Source organism: Phascolarctos cinereus, unplaced genomic scaffold, assembly GCF_003287225.1.
Source record: "Phascolarctos cinereus isolate Bilbo 61053 unplaced genomic scaffold, phaCin_HiC Scaffold_4;HRSCAF=312, whole genome shotgun sequence".
Taxonomy (NCBI): Eukaryota; Metazoa; Chordata; class Mammalia; order Diprotodontia; family Phascolarctidae; genus Phascolarctos; species Phascolarctos cinereus.
In genome coordinates, this window is record NW_027555847.1 from 577531831 (window position 1) to 577548077 (window position 16247).

A 16247-nucleotide genomic window follows, 5' to 3' on the forward strand; every position below is an offset into this window, starting at 1 on the left:
AGAAAGTATGATCAGATAAAGTATGGTTGATATTTTGCAAAGTGTATAAGGAAAAGTTTGAAGGGGGAAGGAGAGGCATTATATAGGAAGCAGTATACATATCAGAAAAAAATAGTATGGGGTAGGAGAGAGGATGAGCAATCAATGAAGGGAACCATTGTATACTAGCTTGATTCCTCCTCCCTCCCCAAATTCTGCTTTGCTTTTCTGCAAGGAGAAAGCATCATATATATGTCTACATATAGACACGTGTATAATATGTGTGTATTATGCATACATGGTATGCTTATACATGTAGACACATTTCTATATATAAACTAAATTACACACTGTGTAACAATGACTGACATTTATATATTAGTTTAATGTTTTCTAAGCATATAACATAAAATATCTGGTGGCTATCCTCAGTTCTAAGAGTTTTTTTGCTAGCTAAAAGATATTATATATACAAGTTCCTTTTTTTTAATTGAATTTTATTGTATTACCAAAATCTAAGTTGTTGTTTATGGAAGCTTCAGACACAAAAACTTTTAATATTTCAGCTTGAGTCATATTTGAGGAAAATTTGAAGACTTCACGCAACAAAATCATGTCAATATTAATTTTGACCAACAAAATTTTTTTTCAAAATACAAACTTGGGTTAATTTGAGATGAGTCAGGCAATTGCCTTAGATATCAGTAACTACCTTCTAATTAAGGTTGGCATCATAATAGATGAAGTCTGTCCTAGGGCAATAAAAGTGATATTGGTTTATAAAAAGATAAACTTTAAAATCACAAGGAAAATGACTAAATGCCAATATTAAAGCACCACCTTTTAAAGCTTCCTTGGGCTTCTTTTTGGGCCTGAGACCAAATTATATTTTTCTTTGAAGCTTCACACGTAGCCATTTTGACACTATTATCCTCTTCTAAGTTTATACCTTGAGCCTCCCTGTCACCATAGTAACTTTCTGTAGTCAAGTTCTTTTTTAGTTTTTTGCTATTTTTTTTCCTGCCTTTTCTTGGTGTTTTTATATGAGAGTTAGGCTCTGGTGCTGCACTGTCCCAAGCTTTTTGTTCTGAGGCTGTGGGTCTTACTGCTGGCTTTTGCTAAATTTTAGGGATTAGCTGCTTGCTTCTCTGGAGGGTAGGCTTCTTTTCTGATGTGTTCTGGGTAGGTGGGCCTCCCCATTGGCCTCTCCTGGGTGTGAGGTTTAGCTGCCGGCCTGACCAAGGGCTGGGGCCTTCCTGCTGGGTTGCTATTGTAACAGAATCTTTCTGGTGGTTGGCCTGGGGGAGGGAACTTGTAGCTGGTAGGCCCCAGGGGTGGGGCCCTGCTACTGGGTTGCTATGGAAACAGGGTTTCTCTGCTGACAGGCTTTATGGCCTGAGTGTAGCCAGCCCTGGGGTGGTGTTTCACTACTCCTCAGCTATGGGGTCAAGTCTTAGCTGGTGGCTTGCCTGGGAGTGGGGTCTTTGGGGTGGGGCCTTGTTGCCCTGCACAGACCGCTCACTTGCCTAGGGCTCTGCTGGTTTACAGGAGGGTTGGGCCTTGCTGGTAGATTGTCCCAGGATCTGTGCTCTGCTATAGGCCCGCTGCCGGGCTGGTAAGTGGCTTCCCTGCTCCTAGATAACTTCTGAGGCAGTTTTCTAGTTGTTTGGAGAGGAATTTGGGAGGGCTTCAGAGGCTTCTTTTCTCACTCCACCATCTTGCACTGGAAGTCGCTCCTGAATTTTTAAAATATGCACACTCCAGAAAAAGAAGGGACAGTTACTTGGGAGAACAGAGATGAATGGTGGTGGTGGCTAAATTCAATTTAATTCAATAAACATTTATTAAGCCCTTACTACATGCAAGGACTTGCAGTAGGCCGTGGGGGTTTAAAGTGAAAAATGTTATAGATCCTGTCTTCAGGGAGCTTAATTTTTGTTGAAATAGTTGAGAAGCATTTACTATAATTGAAAAAAACAGCAGCTTTTTTTGAAGGGAAAGCCCTGTATGAATAGGATAGCTGACTATTACTATGTAAAAGGCAACATGAAGATTAGAAATAGATTAAACTAATCAGTCAGTGTCAACAAGCATTTACTGAATGCCAACTACGTGTCAGGTACTCTGCTAGTCAAGAAAGGTAGGTACAAATACTACAAAGATAACAAATAACTGGACTTACTGAAATTTGCTTTCTTAGGATCATAAGCATTCCCTGTATAATGTGACCCACTCTAGCTTGACTTAGACTAGAGAGGGCAATTGAAGTGAATAATAGTTTTGTGGAAATAGCTGTATGACTTTTCATCAGATACTTTTGTGAAGAGCAATGGGGAAATTTTAATTTCAAGTGTGCTCTACATCAGGGAGTCAGTATAGTTGATTACAAATGAAGTGTGGAGGTTAAGAGTAAGGTGAGTCACTCCACTGTAGCATGGAATTAGAACTCTGATATTTATTCAAGAACTCTCAAGGCCATAAATGGACACAGATATGAAACAAGGTTTTTAGTTGGCATTAAATAAAAATTTGTTGGATGAATGAATGACTAAAGTGGAGATTGTTAAGTAGTATGGCGAGACCTTAATTTTGGACCCCATTTTATAAAGGACATTTTTACGTGATCTATAAAATAGGCCTATAGACTTCGAGTCCAGAAAAAAGGAACCAGTGAAATTCAGACTATTAGTAAGTAGAACATTTACTCTAATTTGCCAAGAAGATCAATAAAATCTTACAATATCAAGAAATTTAAAAAAAGGTGAACTCAAATCAAGGAATCTTTTAAGGTTGTCATGCTTTTTTTCAACTTCCGTGAGACATTTTGAAGATTTAAAATCTCATAAAAGATTCTAAAAGAAAAATACTCAAACAGCCTCCGTCCTTGATCTTTTCAACCAATTTTCCGTTAATCTGTTCACTCTGAGGACACTGCTAAGCTTACAGCCTTCTTTAATAGAGGCCAATCTTTCTCCTCACTGAGTCTCTTAAGGGTGAGGGCGGAGATAGTTAGCATATTCTTGTTCTTTGCTTTGGTTTCCAGACCATTCCTTAACCATTATCCCTCAATTATCTCTCCCCTTTTGAATTTCATGAAATCTACTAATTGTACCCTACCTTCTTCCTATGTCTGTTACTCTCATATATGGTTCTTCCATTATCTTTCTTCATGACTTCAATAGTTGGTTCACAATTTCCCTCTCTAGCCCTTGGGGTGAGATAATTCTAAGAGATGGTGAGGTTTAACCTAGTTTATGACTGATGTAGAGTTGAGAAGAAAGTCACTAGCATTTAGAAGTTTGGAGGTTAAAGATTTGTTCCGAGGCATTGAAAACCTTTAATAACCAGATACCAGCCTACCTTTCCAGGGTAATATCATATCTCTCTCATCTATGCCAAACATGTGGTATACTCTTTTTGCTTTTGCTGACATACTCCATTTTAGTCTGTTCAATTCGTATCTATCATTTAAAGTCTGTTCTACAAAATACTATTTCTTCTACGTTGACTTCCTTCATTTATTTCTTCTTTCTCCTTGCCACGAAGCTGGCAATAACTTTCCTCTTATGACACAGATTTCCAATGCTTAATAAATGTTTGTTGAATTGAATTGTGGGCATAATAACAATCTATGTTTGTATTACATCACCTTAAATAGTCTGTACATTTTAGAAGAGTAGGGATCTTCCCTTATCTAGATTTTGTATTTTCTTCATACCTAAAAGAGATTTCTGAACACAATAGGTGCATACTAAATGTTTCTTTCATGAGTGAATGAAAAGAAAAAAAAACACAACAAAATAAAAGTAGGAAATAGTTTGAAGTTAAAAATGATTAAATATTCAAGCTTCATTGGTGAGGATAGCTTAAAGCATGAACATTGAACTGTCCAGAGCCAAAAATATGTATCTCTGAGGTCTACATGATGGTTGGCGGAAGGAGAAAGGTGATAGTAAGTTAAGGATGGGGGGAGGAAATAATTAAGGAGAGGAAGATATAATTATTCAAAGGTCCCATGTGATATATTTTTTTTAAATTATAATTTTTCCCAGTTTCCTCTGCAAACATAGTCTTTGTCTCTTTATTTGTTTCAGCTTAATCTACTTGAATGCAGACCTATTCTCATCGGCTTTCTTTCTCTCACAGTCAATACTTCTTTTTCTATTTGTTACCTCTTTCCTTAGTTTTGGAGCTTTATTTAACTTAGTAGTTTCCTTTTCTTTCTTTCTTTCTTTCATTTATCTACTTATACAATTCTTCCCCTCCCCCCCTTCATTTAAGTAGTCAATTAAAATATCTCTTACTCTCCTCTCCTTCAACTTATTTCATTCATTAGTTTTGACAATTTCATTTTGGCCCTTTTCCTAAAAAAGGATTTCTTTCCCTCATTCTCTTCATTATTTATCTTTCACTTCTGTCTCTTCTCGACATTTTTTTTCTTTGATTCATAGTCTTTATATTTATTTAGTCCTTTTTCAGTGTCTGTATTTCTCATGGAATTAAGGCTTCCTTAAGTAAAGGTGCCTTAGTGTTTATTGTGGGTTTCTTCTTCCAAACAGTTTATAGATCTTTTAGATTCTTGTAAATCTAATCCCCTGGCTCCCTTTCATCTATTGTGACTCACTCGTAGAAATGTCAGTTCTTGCAGGTGATAGTTGCCACATAGTAGGAACTTCCTTATGTTCCTGGTAGTAGTTCATTATGAATCATTGCTCTTCCCATGGTCATCCTCCCTGCTCCCCTCTCTGCTTGATTTCCCAAGCTGCTTTCTAAGTCCGTCCCCTTCTTCACTTCTGAGTTTCAGTTTCTTTCTGGAGCTCTGATTCCCTTTCTCTTGGGGCAGGATGAGTTCTCTAAGTGCAAATTTCTACAGTTTATACTAGTAAGGTCTCCATTTCCTTTTATAGAATATATCTCTTTTCGTATGGTGGTGTTCATCAGTGATAGCCCTTCCAACATTGAAATGAGGTTTCTTCTGTATTTGCTTGTTTCAATTTCTCTTTTTGCCTCTTCACTCATTCTTCTGTAGGATCTCATCTTCCTGAGAGATTGAAGTAGCTATTTTCCTTCATTGTTAGCCTTTGACATATTTCTTTACATCTTTCCTTTCTTTTTCTTTTCATGCCCTTCTCTTTCTATAGTTTAGTTCCACAAAACACTGACTTACTTGTATGTGGGGTATTGTGAGGTTTAGTTCATGATTTGCTCATTACACTTGAATTTCTTTTGTCAGATATATGAAAAACAAATAATTTCATCAGGTCTAGTTTTCTTTCTAGAAATGCTCTGAATGCTTCTTTCTTATTGAATGCCCTTTAATTTTTTTTTTTATTATTAATGGATAGACTCAAATTTTTAGGGTGGTTTATCTTAAGCAGCATCTTGAGCTCCTTTCCTCTTCAGAAAATGTTATTCCACTCCCTCCCATAATTTCTGGTAGGTGCAAAGCAGTGTTGTGTTATTTGATTTTCCATTCCTTTATATTTGAAGGATTTTCTCCTGGTAGCTTCCAGAATTTGTTGTTTTTCAGTGGAATTATTAAATTTAACTGCTTCATGTCTTAAGGGTTATAGCATAGAGTTTTTTTCCTTTCTGGAAGTGATCTGTGTATTATTTCTACTGACCCTTTGTTTTCTAAGTTCATAAATCTGAGCAGTTTTCTTGCATTATTTCTATCTGATATCATGCTGCCCATGTTTTTTGACTTGCCATGTTCTTCTGGAAAACCTATAAACCTTAAGTTATTTCTGTGCATCCTGTTTTTCAGATTAATCTGTTTTGCTTTTATGGTAATCATGTTTTCTTTAAATATTATTCCTTTTTGCTTTTCTTTTTCTAGATCCTCCTTCACTTCTGTATATTTACAGGTCCAATCATTATGTCCCCCTTTTGTCTCTTTAGTAAGAACAGGCACCGTGAATTCAAGTTTTTCCATTCTGCCCATTATTTCTGCTGTGCAGGCCATAAATTCTGCTTTCATAATTCTTATTTCTCTTTTAAACCACTCAGGAACATTCTGCTTTATTTCCATTCTCTCTTGGGGATTCACAGGGTCCTCTGACTCATCAGGTATTGATTCATTTGTCCTTGCCTTGCAGTATTTATTCAGAGAGCCTGGAATCTTAGTTAATCTGGAGGCTGCATCCCCTTCTATTATTAACATCTTCCCTGGCCATTTATCTGCTTACTCTTGAGGTCTTCAGCTAAATCTTCTTCCCCTTGAGGTCTTTGACAATTTCAATCTTTCCTCTTAACTTTCCTTCATTGCTCACTTTATTTTTCCTTCCTCTTGATTACAGTTTCCATGGTGGCTGGACCTCAAAGGGATCTTGGTCTCCTCCCATCCTGGGAAAGTCATGTTTGACGACCCTCAGTTTTTGCCTCAAATGAGTTCTGAGGGGACAGTCCTGCCTCCAGCTGGGTGCCGAGTTTTTTTTTTTTCCTAAGGTTTAGTGGAGTATCATCCAGCCACACGTGTCTCTGGCCCCAGTTCCCTCTGTTCCTCAGTTCTATGGCTAAGACCTGTTATAGCACGGAGGGATGCCATGCTGCTGTCCCAGCCAGAGTGAGATTATGCTTTTTGGTTTTACTGACATTGAGAGGAGGGAGGGCCGAGTTGTGTTCTATTGCAAGCCTATGGGTTAGTTTTTGCAACCCTACTTACATGGTGGGCAGTCAGGGAAGGATTTCTGAGTGAGAAAGTTAGGGGGTTAAGGATTAGTCTTCTCTTGCTGTTAGTTCATTGAATTGTTACCTTAGTAGGGTTCTTGATGTGCTGGCCCATGGAGAGAGCTGAAATTGCTTTATGTTTTATGTATAATTCTTGTTTTTGAGAAGTTTGAGATGTCATAAAGATTGTAAAAAAAATCTAGTTCTATATTTTGTTGATTACATGACCTGGAAGTTCAAGATAATTAGTTTTTATTGACTGTGTGCTTCAGATAACTCAAACTTTATTGTAATTATTTTCTTAGGTATTAAAGTTAAAATTATGATTCTCTAGTTGTCAGAGTTTATGTTTTCCTCCCAGTTTTTAAAGATAGATAGAAACATGTTATAGAGGCTAGAATTAGAAGATAGCTGGTTCATTGGAAGAATTGTGGACTCAAATATAGAGGTAAGTTGGATATGGAATCATTAGACCTGAGTTCAAGTTACCCCTTCTGACATTTACTGCTATGTGATTATGGATAAATGACATGTGACTTCTCTGAGCCTCAGTTTCCTCACCAATAAAATGCTATCCTTATCACACAGGATTGTCCTCACCAAAGCGCTTTGTAAACTTTAATGTAAATTACTATCATTTATTCCTTTTACTCCTCTATGAGCTTTTAATTGGGAAGACAGTCCTAAGGGAATCGGATCACGGTATTCCTCCAATTATATATAGTTTAAAATTATTTAAAAGAAGTTGAAATAAGTTTGCCTAATCATAGCCTCCTCTATATTTAAGGTCAATATATTTCAAAATATTATAGATTCTTAACATTAAATTGTAAAATTATAGGTTCTTTATGAGAACCTTATTAATGATTTCTTAGCTGCTTCTAAAATATTGAAAAAGGAAAGCATTATTAAAATGCTAGAACTCTAAGAAAGAGCCTCACATATCAAGGTAACCACCAATTACTATAGTCGGGAACAAAAAAAAAGTGTATATATGTAGAACCCTGGAGTCAGGAAGAAGAGTTCAAATCTGGCCTGAGACTTACCAGCTGTGTGACCCTGGTCAAGTCACTTAATCCCATTTGCCCCAGTTCCTTATCTGTAAAGTAATCTGGACAAGGACATGGAAAACTGCTGTAGTATCTTTGCCAAGAAAACCCCAAATGGGGTCACAAAGAGTCAGATGTAACTGAAAGGACTCAACAGCAACATTAACAACACATATTGAGTATCCCAAAAGCCTTAGTACGGTTTACATATGTAAGCTTCTACGCACATGTTTTATATACATATGAAATATGTACATTAAATCTTAAATATGTGTGTATACACCTAACTTATTCCAGGTGATAAAATTATTTTTTATTGTTATCTGAACAGGACTTGATAACACCATTTGTTTTCCTGTTTAGGGCATCCTTTGCACGTCCTGGAGCTGGTCCCATGGATGACAACTTTCACAATATTGGCTTTTATATTAGAGACATTCATTGCCAAACATCTGCAGAGCTTGCACTCCAGTTCAAGGACAAGTTGGAAGAATTCATTACTGTCTTGAAGAAACTGTAAGTGCAAATATTTTGCTTTTTATTTGAGAATGACATCTATTTATTGGATAAACTGGGGTGACACTGACAACGTTCTTGCAGAACCTGGCAGTGCCAATGATTTCTGATGGGCTGGAAATAGTGATGATTTAATTTTTATTGTATAGAATTTATGTGCATAGAGTTTTAGGATGTACCAGAAAAAAAAATGGGGATATTATTTAAAACAATGCAGCTGCTAAGTACTATATAGATATATAGCAATAATGGATGGGAATGGATATATGCAGGAGTTCTGAGGTATGTATGAATTACTCTAATCTGCCATCCATTTAGAAAAATAAAAATAATGATCACTTCACTTCTTGAGAATGTATGGCTGCCATATAACTAATCTCCAAATCTTAAGGGTAATTAAAGGAAGAAGGGTGCCTATTGCTTTCCTTATTGACCCTCTATTATTGTTAAATCTTTTAAATCTATAGGTATCTCTAAGTTTAATTTCTATAAAGTAATTTGGGCTAGGATTAGAGCATGGCTGGTTCGTTGGAAGAGTTGTGGACCCAAGTGGGCAGAGTCCAGTTGCAAAACTTGTACTGTGAATGAAATGTGGTTTGGGGAGAAGGCCCGAAGTGGAAAAATAGGTCAGGACTGAGAAATGGGCCAAAGGAAAAGTATGATCTTAGAATTGAGGTTGGGTCTGGAACTGAAAATATAAGCAAGAATGAGAGTGAGAGGCGCATTCTTACTGAGACTGGAATTGTGGCCAAAGGGAGAATTATGGCTGAATGCATTATCAGAGGTATTTTGGAGTTTTTGGTGATTATATATGAATTGATATAATTTATTTCCAAAAGACACTATACCAACAAATTCCATTCAAAATCCTGTGATGGAATTTAAATTTTTTTGGAATTTCTCAAGATTGTATTGTATTAAAATGGGAAAAAAAAGGAAAGTGTTTTTCTATAAAAAATAAAACTCATAATTTTCTCAAAAAGAAATGATAAAACCTGGAGATGAATAAGAGGCCAGAAATATTGACTTATTTTTTGCCTAGTACAAAAATGGAGGAAAAAAATGCAACCAGGGAAAAAAGTAGGAAGAAAGAGAAGTCTAGAGAAAGAAATCTTTTTCTCCTTGTGTATGACAGGTAACTAAGAAAGTAGAATTACCTATGACTATCCAAAGAAGGGTATCAAAAAGGATTGTGTGATTTAGTGCTGGAAAGAGCCTCTGAGATGATCTATTCCAGACCAACACTCTTCTTTGATAGATTAGGCAATTACTGGCCAGACAGTTGTAGGAACTTACCTAAGGTCACACCATGAAGGAAGAACTAGAACCTGGACTTCAGTGTCTGGTTCAGTGGAATCCATCTCTTATTATGAATTAGTTTAATTTGAAAATTGTGAGGCAGCTAGGTGGTTATAGTCACCCATATGGGGTCTCAACCCACAGTCTTAACAAGTGCTGAAGGGGTCTTTAGCGGAAAAAGTTTAAAAAACCCTAGACTATAGTGGATAGTGTGATATATAAAAAGTTTGAGAAATTCTGGGTAATTAATCATTTTATTAATAACACCAGCATTTTGTTAATAAAATTAATGATCATTTGGCCATCTCTCCTAGACCAAAGACAATCGTGGCTTGTATGCCCTTTGAAAAGTCAGTGTACCAGAGGATGACAATTCTGATTGGTTAACAATTAACAATAAGTAAGCCTATTCTAATGAGGGGCTGGGAGAGTAACATCCTGTGTCTCTTAGACAAAGGGGCTACCTCTACCCAGACAACCCACAGCCTTGAGCAACCTGGTTGTTGTCTTTCATTCTTGAAGAGGACCAAAATGACATCACTATGCTAGAGTCATGCTTCTGTGTGTCCAACTGTGGCTGATTAGCCCAATATGAGCCCGGAATGCTCTATCACCGGTCAGGCACAAATAGTCTGTGTAAACATTTGAGGTGGATTCTCTAAATTTGTGCATGCTGTGTTTCCTTTGAGCTGTTTTCAATTCTGCTTTACTAATAGTACGCGGCACCTTCTCTGATGAGGGCATGTCGTGCTGAGTGGTCCTGTGCCAGTGTATCCCACGTCACACAATCAGTTTCAAAGTTCTAAAGAGAGACCTTGAGAGTGTTCTTGTATTGCTTCTTCTGACCACCATGTGAATGCCTGACCTGCATGAGTTCTCCATAAAAATAATCTTTTTGGTAAATGTACATTTTGCATTCAAACATCATGGCTAGCTCATCATAGTTGCACTGTCTGAAGTAGAGTTTGAATGCTTAGCACTGTAGTTGGAGAAAGGACCTCAGTGTCTGGTATCTTATCCTGCCAGGTGATCTTCAGAATCTTCCAAATTCAATTCAAATGGAAGCCATTCAGTTCCCTGGCATGGCACTAGTATACTGTCCAGGTTTCACAGGTATACAAAAATGAGGTCAGCACAATGTCTCTGTAGACCTTCAGTTTGGTAGTCAGTCCAATACCTCTTCTCTCCCATATTTTCTTTTGGAGTCTTCCAAATGCTGAGCTAGCTCTGGCAATGCATGCGTCAACATTATCAATTTGTACATCCATGGAAAGTACCCTACCAAGGTAAGTGAGCTTATCCACAGCATTCAAAACTTCTCTATTTCCTGTAACCAATGATTCCACCTATAAATGGTGTGGTGGTGGGTGGCTGATGGAGCACCTGTTTTCTTTCTGTTAATTGTTAGACCTAGACAGAGGATCTACGTCATCCAAATTAGCTTGAGTGGAACACAATGGGCAGGAATTCAGTTTCCCATGAGAAATCTGATTTAGTTGGGTGATGTAGCAATACCTAGAATGAGGAGAGTGTTAATCCTATCTTCCATTAGCCCAGGCCTTGAGACACCGGGTTTTGGAGAAGGAAATAGCACAGAGAAAAAAGCTTGGGTATTCTTACTTTTAATAATTGGTTATTGATATGACAGAGAAATAATCATTTCTCTCAATAGAGCACTAAACTTGGAGTCAAGGACCCAAATTCAAATCCTGCCCCAGCCACTTACTAATTTTGTAACCTCGTGTAAATCAATTTACCATTCTCAATCTTGGTTTCGTCTTCTGCAAAATAGAAATAATAATGGCATTTTCCTTACAAGGTTGTTGTGAGGGTTTAAATTATACACACACACACACACACACACACACACATATACATAGATACACACAACCTTAGATAATTTAGATAACTAGATAAATGTTGGCTACTATTAAGACTTAATCTAAACTTAGATCAATAGCAACCTAAGAAGGAAAGTTTTCAAGGTAGGGGAAGGAAGGAGAGATAGTTTTAGGCCATCATATACTTCAGAGGGTGCTGCTAGATGGCCTCTGGGGTTTGTTGCCACTTTGAGTTTCTGTGAAGCCAATTTTTATAGTCTCCTGAAGGGAAGTTTTGATTGGTTTTATATATGTACACATGTGGGTCATGTTCTGCTTTAGGAATTTAGATATGGCATCTAGTATTGGGTTTTAAAAATATTTCAAGGGAATAACAGGGGTAAAAAGTAAGCCTGGGAACAAGAGAAAAAGTTCTGTTTCTTACCTTATTTGATCTCTGACTTGATTCAAAGCCCTGGACGAATAATTTCATTTTAGAGCCTTGTTTTTTCCTCTTCATGACAACTGGATAAAATTAAACCAACTTTTGAAAATATATCAGGCAGCTTTGGTGGAAATTTTTTTTTTAAAACTTGGAATATTTTCTTTAAAAGTGATATTGAGGTATGTGGGTTGGGGAGGGGAGGGTGGGCAGAGGAGATGACCTAAGAAATGAGCTAAGGAAATTCTCAGTTTGAGCTGTCAGTTCCAAGTGCAGTAATATGTTCCCTTGCCTTCCTCATCTGCCAGTTTCACGTCCTCTGAGAAAATCAGCAAAGATTTTATTTATTTTTTTCTCTCCCCTTTTAAAGATTTTTCCCTTCAAAGAGACCATGCATCTGAAGATCATTATGTTTCAGTAGAGCAGTGATGCAAAGCCTTTTCCTAGGAAAGAGTCAAAGGAATTGCTCCCTGGAAGAACATCAGGAATTTTGTCATTTAGGCTTATGCTGTTTGGAATCCCAGAGCGCCGTGCCTCTTGCACCACTTTGCTCTGGGGAAATGCTGTTTAAGGAGAGAAATTACAGGTTCAAATTATCAGAAGAGAAGTAGATTCTGGTTTGATTATGAGATTGTAGATGCTATAGAAACAATGATTTCATATAGATGTTGTGTCATTTCAGTCATATCTGACTCTTCATGACCCCATTTGGATTTTTTTTGGCAAAGATACTGGAATGGTTTGCCATTTCCTTCTCCACCTTATTTCACAGATGAGGAAACTGAGGCAAACAGGGTTAATAAGTGACTTGCCCAGGGTCATACAGCTAATAAGTGTCAAAAGTCAAATTTGAACTCAAGTCTTCCTGACTTCAGGCTCAGCTCTCTATCCACTGAGCTATTTAGCTGCCTCCTGGGTGACCCTAAAGATTCCCATAGATGACAGTTGACTATTACCTTCTAAAGCTGTGGTTTACCTCTTCCCTGAGCACAGAAGTACTTTTAGAGTACTCCACTTCAAAATGTCTCCCCCTGCTTATAGTTGTTAGCATGAACCCAAGCAATTCCGGAAGCATTTCTACTGTGCCTCCTATGTGCACTCTGCTAGGGGCTGAGGTTACGAAAAGAGCAGGTGTGTTGTAAGGTAGGACTGGTAGAACCACCACTAGAGATACTCCTCAAGCAAGGCTAAAGCTGAGGAAGAGCAGGGCCATGGATAGTTTTGGCTTCCTTTCCGAATGAAATTAGCGCTTCTTGGTGCAGGAGATTGTTTTGGTATCTGAACGCAAGGAGGGACCCACAATCTCACACCAGGGGCAAAGACGTGCCTTTTCTTAAGAAGCAAAATGCAGTTCCCTATTTGTTCAAGCCAAGATGATTGAAGACAAGATAATAGAAGTTGACCACTTGTTATATCAAACTTGCAATTCAATAGACCACAGATTGTCCATGATATTTGCAAACCACAGCTTTGTCACTGAGTAAATAACAGCACTAGAAAAGAAGAATATATTTTCACCTTTTTGTTCTGCATATGGAAAAACAAACAAACCTGAATTTTAAAAGAAGTTGCACAAAACACAGAGCTGCAGATACCTAAGGTCTTCATGAACAATTACATCACGGAAATTATCAGAGAAATAGACTTCATGCTATGAGATATCTAAATGTAACAAAAGGAAAGAAGTATTTATTCATATTCCAATTTTTATGACACAGTGGAACAAAAAAGTCTTTAAAATTATTTCCACAGCATTACCTGTTAAGGTGATCACCAAAAGGTACCACAGAGGTAGAGAACCCATGTTTCATACTCGAAAAGATTGCTTATCTTTCCGATTATATTTTTCATGTATAGATAATTAAGGGTATTTGGGTGGCAGAAATCAATGATAACTGCCATTGGAACTAATATTAAGATGTTCTTTTTGAACGTAACCACCGTACATTAAATTAATCTTAATTATGATACTTTATAGTCTATGGCTGTTTTTCCTCAGATGCGTAGGGCTGGAGATCCATCCTGAATGATCAGGGACATCAGGCTCAATCTTAGACCTCTTAGGATAGAGGCATCTGGGAAAATTTGGTTGTTTCTAGAGTGAATGGGGTCTTGGAGGGTCGCTTTCAGTTGGTTGCTTCCTGGGATCATCCTGGATCAGATAGTAAAATGTTAGGAAAGACTGGAAAATGCTTTTGTACTTCCCACAAATATTGTTTAACTTGTCATCTGTTACTCTCTAAATTATGTTAATGACAGAGTTGCTACTCAGGAGAAGTTTGAGTTAAGAGACTAATGTGTTATCAGCAGTCCTTCCCATACCATGGGTATCTGCCCTTTTGCCTTCTGACCATAGAAGCTTCATGCAGTCATCATTTGAAAACTGGCCTTTTGACTTTTCGTCCTACATGGTGCTTAGGCTCCAAATGAGCCCTTCCACCTGGGCGTGCTGTGCAGTGAGTTGATCTACCAGTATGTGGTTCAATGTTTTTATCTTCTTTATTTCTTTTTCTTCAACCTTTATCAGAAGCTTCATGACCTACAAAGTGTAATTGGACACAATTTCTTTTCCACAGTCTTTCATTCTCTAATCCTATGGTTTAGGTATACAGGTATGTTCACACTGGGAAATCCTGTGGGACCATGGACAAACAAAAAAAATGAGAGAGAGAGAGAGAGAGACACACACACACACACACACACACACACACAGAGAGAGAGAGAGAGAGAGAGAGAGAGAGAGAGAGAGAGAGAGAGAGAGAGAGAAGGAAGGAAGAAAGAAAATAAAGCAAAAAAGCAAGGTGGGAAAAAAGATAAAGTCAAAAGAGAGAATAAAAAAATTCACTCTAACACTCCTCATTCTAGAGATTTTTTTCCTAAAGGAAAGAGAACATGAATTTTCCATGTCTAAGCCTCAGAACACAATAATATGGATGCAATAGTAAAGAAATTATTTTGTGAATAACATTTTTCTCATTTAACTTTTTAGCACTCCTCCCTCCCTGATAGTCATCTTGAACTGCCAATTTGTATTTTAGTCTTGTGTCTTTGATAAATTATGAATCCTGTTTCAAAGGGTAATATGTATGCTTAAAATTTATAGGAGATGAAATGGCCCTGTCTTTTCTGATAAATCATAACTTACTGAGACTTGTCACAGTCAGCACTTAAAAGATCCCAGGGTTTAAAGATGCGGCCTAGTGGAAAACTTGAGGAAATCTTTGCAGAATAGGAGCAACATTCATAGGAATTGTCATCTTTAAACATGTTGGATTATTATGTTTTTAAAATTATTTTCATTTAACTCATCTGTGTGAATTTTTTTTTATCATAATGGCTTTGATCACTAGGTAACTATGTAAACTTATGGTTTTACCTAGTATGCCGTGTTTTCAAACGTGAGATGTTTTTTAGCATTTCATTCTCTTTTACTTCCCATGTCTAAACAGTTTGCATTGATGTTGCCCTCTGCAGTATTGTCATTATCGTCATTATTTGATAAACATGTTAAAAACTTCAAAAAATGCTTTTAGAACAAGTAGCTGTCAATTCACTGAGCCACAGCAAAGGCTGGCAGTAGGTGTGTGTTTTGGATTTGCCAAATGTCTGAAAGTTGTTTACCTTTGGAGGACAATGAAATACCTAAGATACTAGAGTAGAAACAAAACAAAAGACCATCTCATGGGAGATGTCTACGTGAACTCAATCAGCAATATGTTGACATTGAACAAATGGCTGAATCACGTTGAGTTGCTAATAGAAATGAAGGGACAGAGTAGAGTTTATGATGGCAATTCAAGCTCAGATCATTAATACCAGGAATTTGAGACAGATTGCTCTGAAGGAACACAAACTTAACTGATTAATTTAGATTATGAAAGGAAATACTAGACACTTATGGCCACAACAATTTAGGACCTCTTGAATGCTTTGTAATGCATGATCTGATGACTAGAATTATATATAATAAGATTACTTTCTTATGGAAATTAACTAATGACAAGTTTCTGTAAGACAAATACTTTAAAATATCTCTGACAATTCAATCAAGAAATTGCACCAAACTGTTGCCCACTTTCTTCCAGACATAACATTGATCTGTAAAAATTAAAGAACAATGTTTTTTAACAAATGTTGCAATGCCAAATGTTAATTATGTCCAAGCTACATGGAGTAAAAAGCTTTTAAAATAAAAAGAACTAGAAGAAGAAATCAGACCTAGCAGAGGAAAAAGGATAAAGTATACGTCATATCTCTCATTCTGTCTGCTACTGGAGTTGCCTTGAATGTGCTTTCAGGGAGCTATAGCAGATGAGTTTATGTCTTCTTAGTTCTATTCAATTAAAGTAAAAAAAAGAAGGTATTTTATCTTCCTGTTCAGTAGAGTGTCAAACGTCAAATAAGAAAGAAAAATAACAGGGTGGTGATTTGTCTCAGAATTGTTTCTGCCTCAATTTCATTGAACGTGATGAT

General features: G+C 37.0%; 1 protein-coding gene across 2 annotated transcripts in view; it reads left to right on the top strand.

The window, feature by feature from the left end:
• Positions 1 to 1379: 1379 nt before the first annotated feature.
• CNBD1 (cyclic nucleotide binding domain containing 1) overlaps positions 1380 to 16247 on the top strand; it is a 464842-nt gene continuing 449974 nt past the window's right edge. For both annotated transcript variants that reach the window (XM_078151951.1, XM_020970098.2), the window contains exons 1-2: positions 1380 to 1594; positions 8061 to 8213. In XM_078151951.1, coding sequence (XP_078008077.1) covers positions 8092 to 8213 — 122 coding nt within the window. In that variant the 5' untranslated portion in view covers positions 1380 to 1594; positions 8061 to 8091. The remainder of the gene's footprint in view (positions 1595 to 8060; positions 8214 to 16247) is intronic.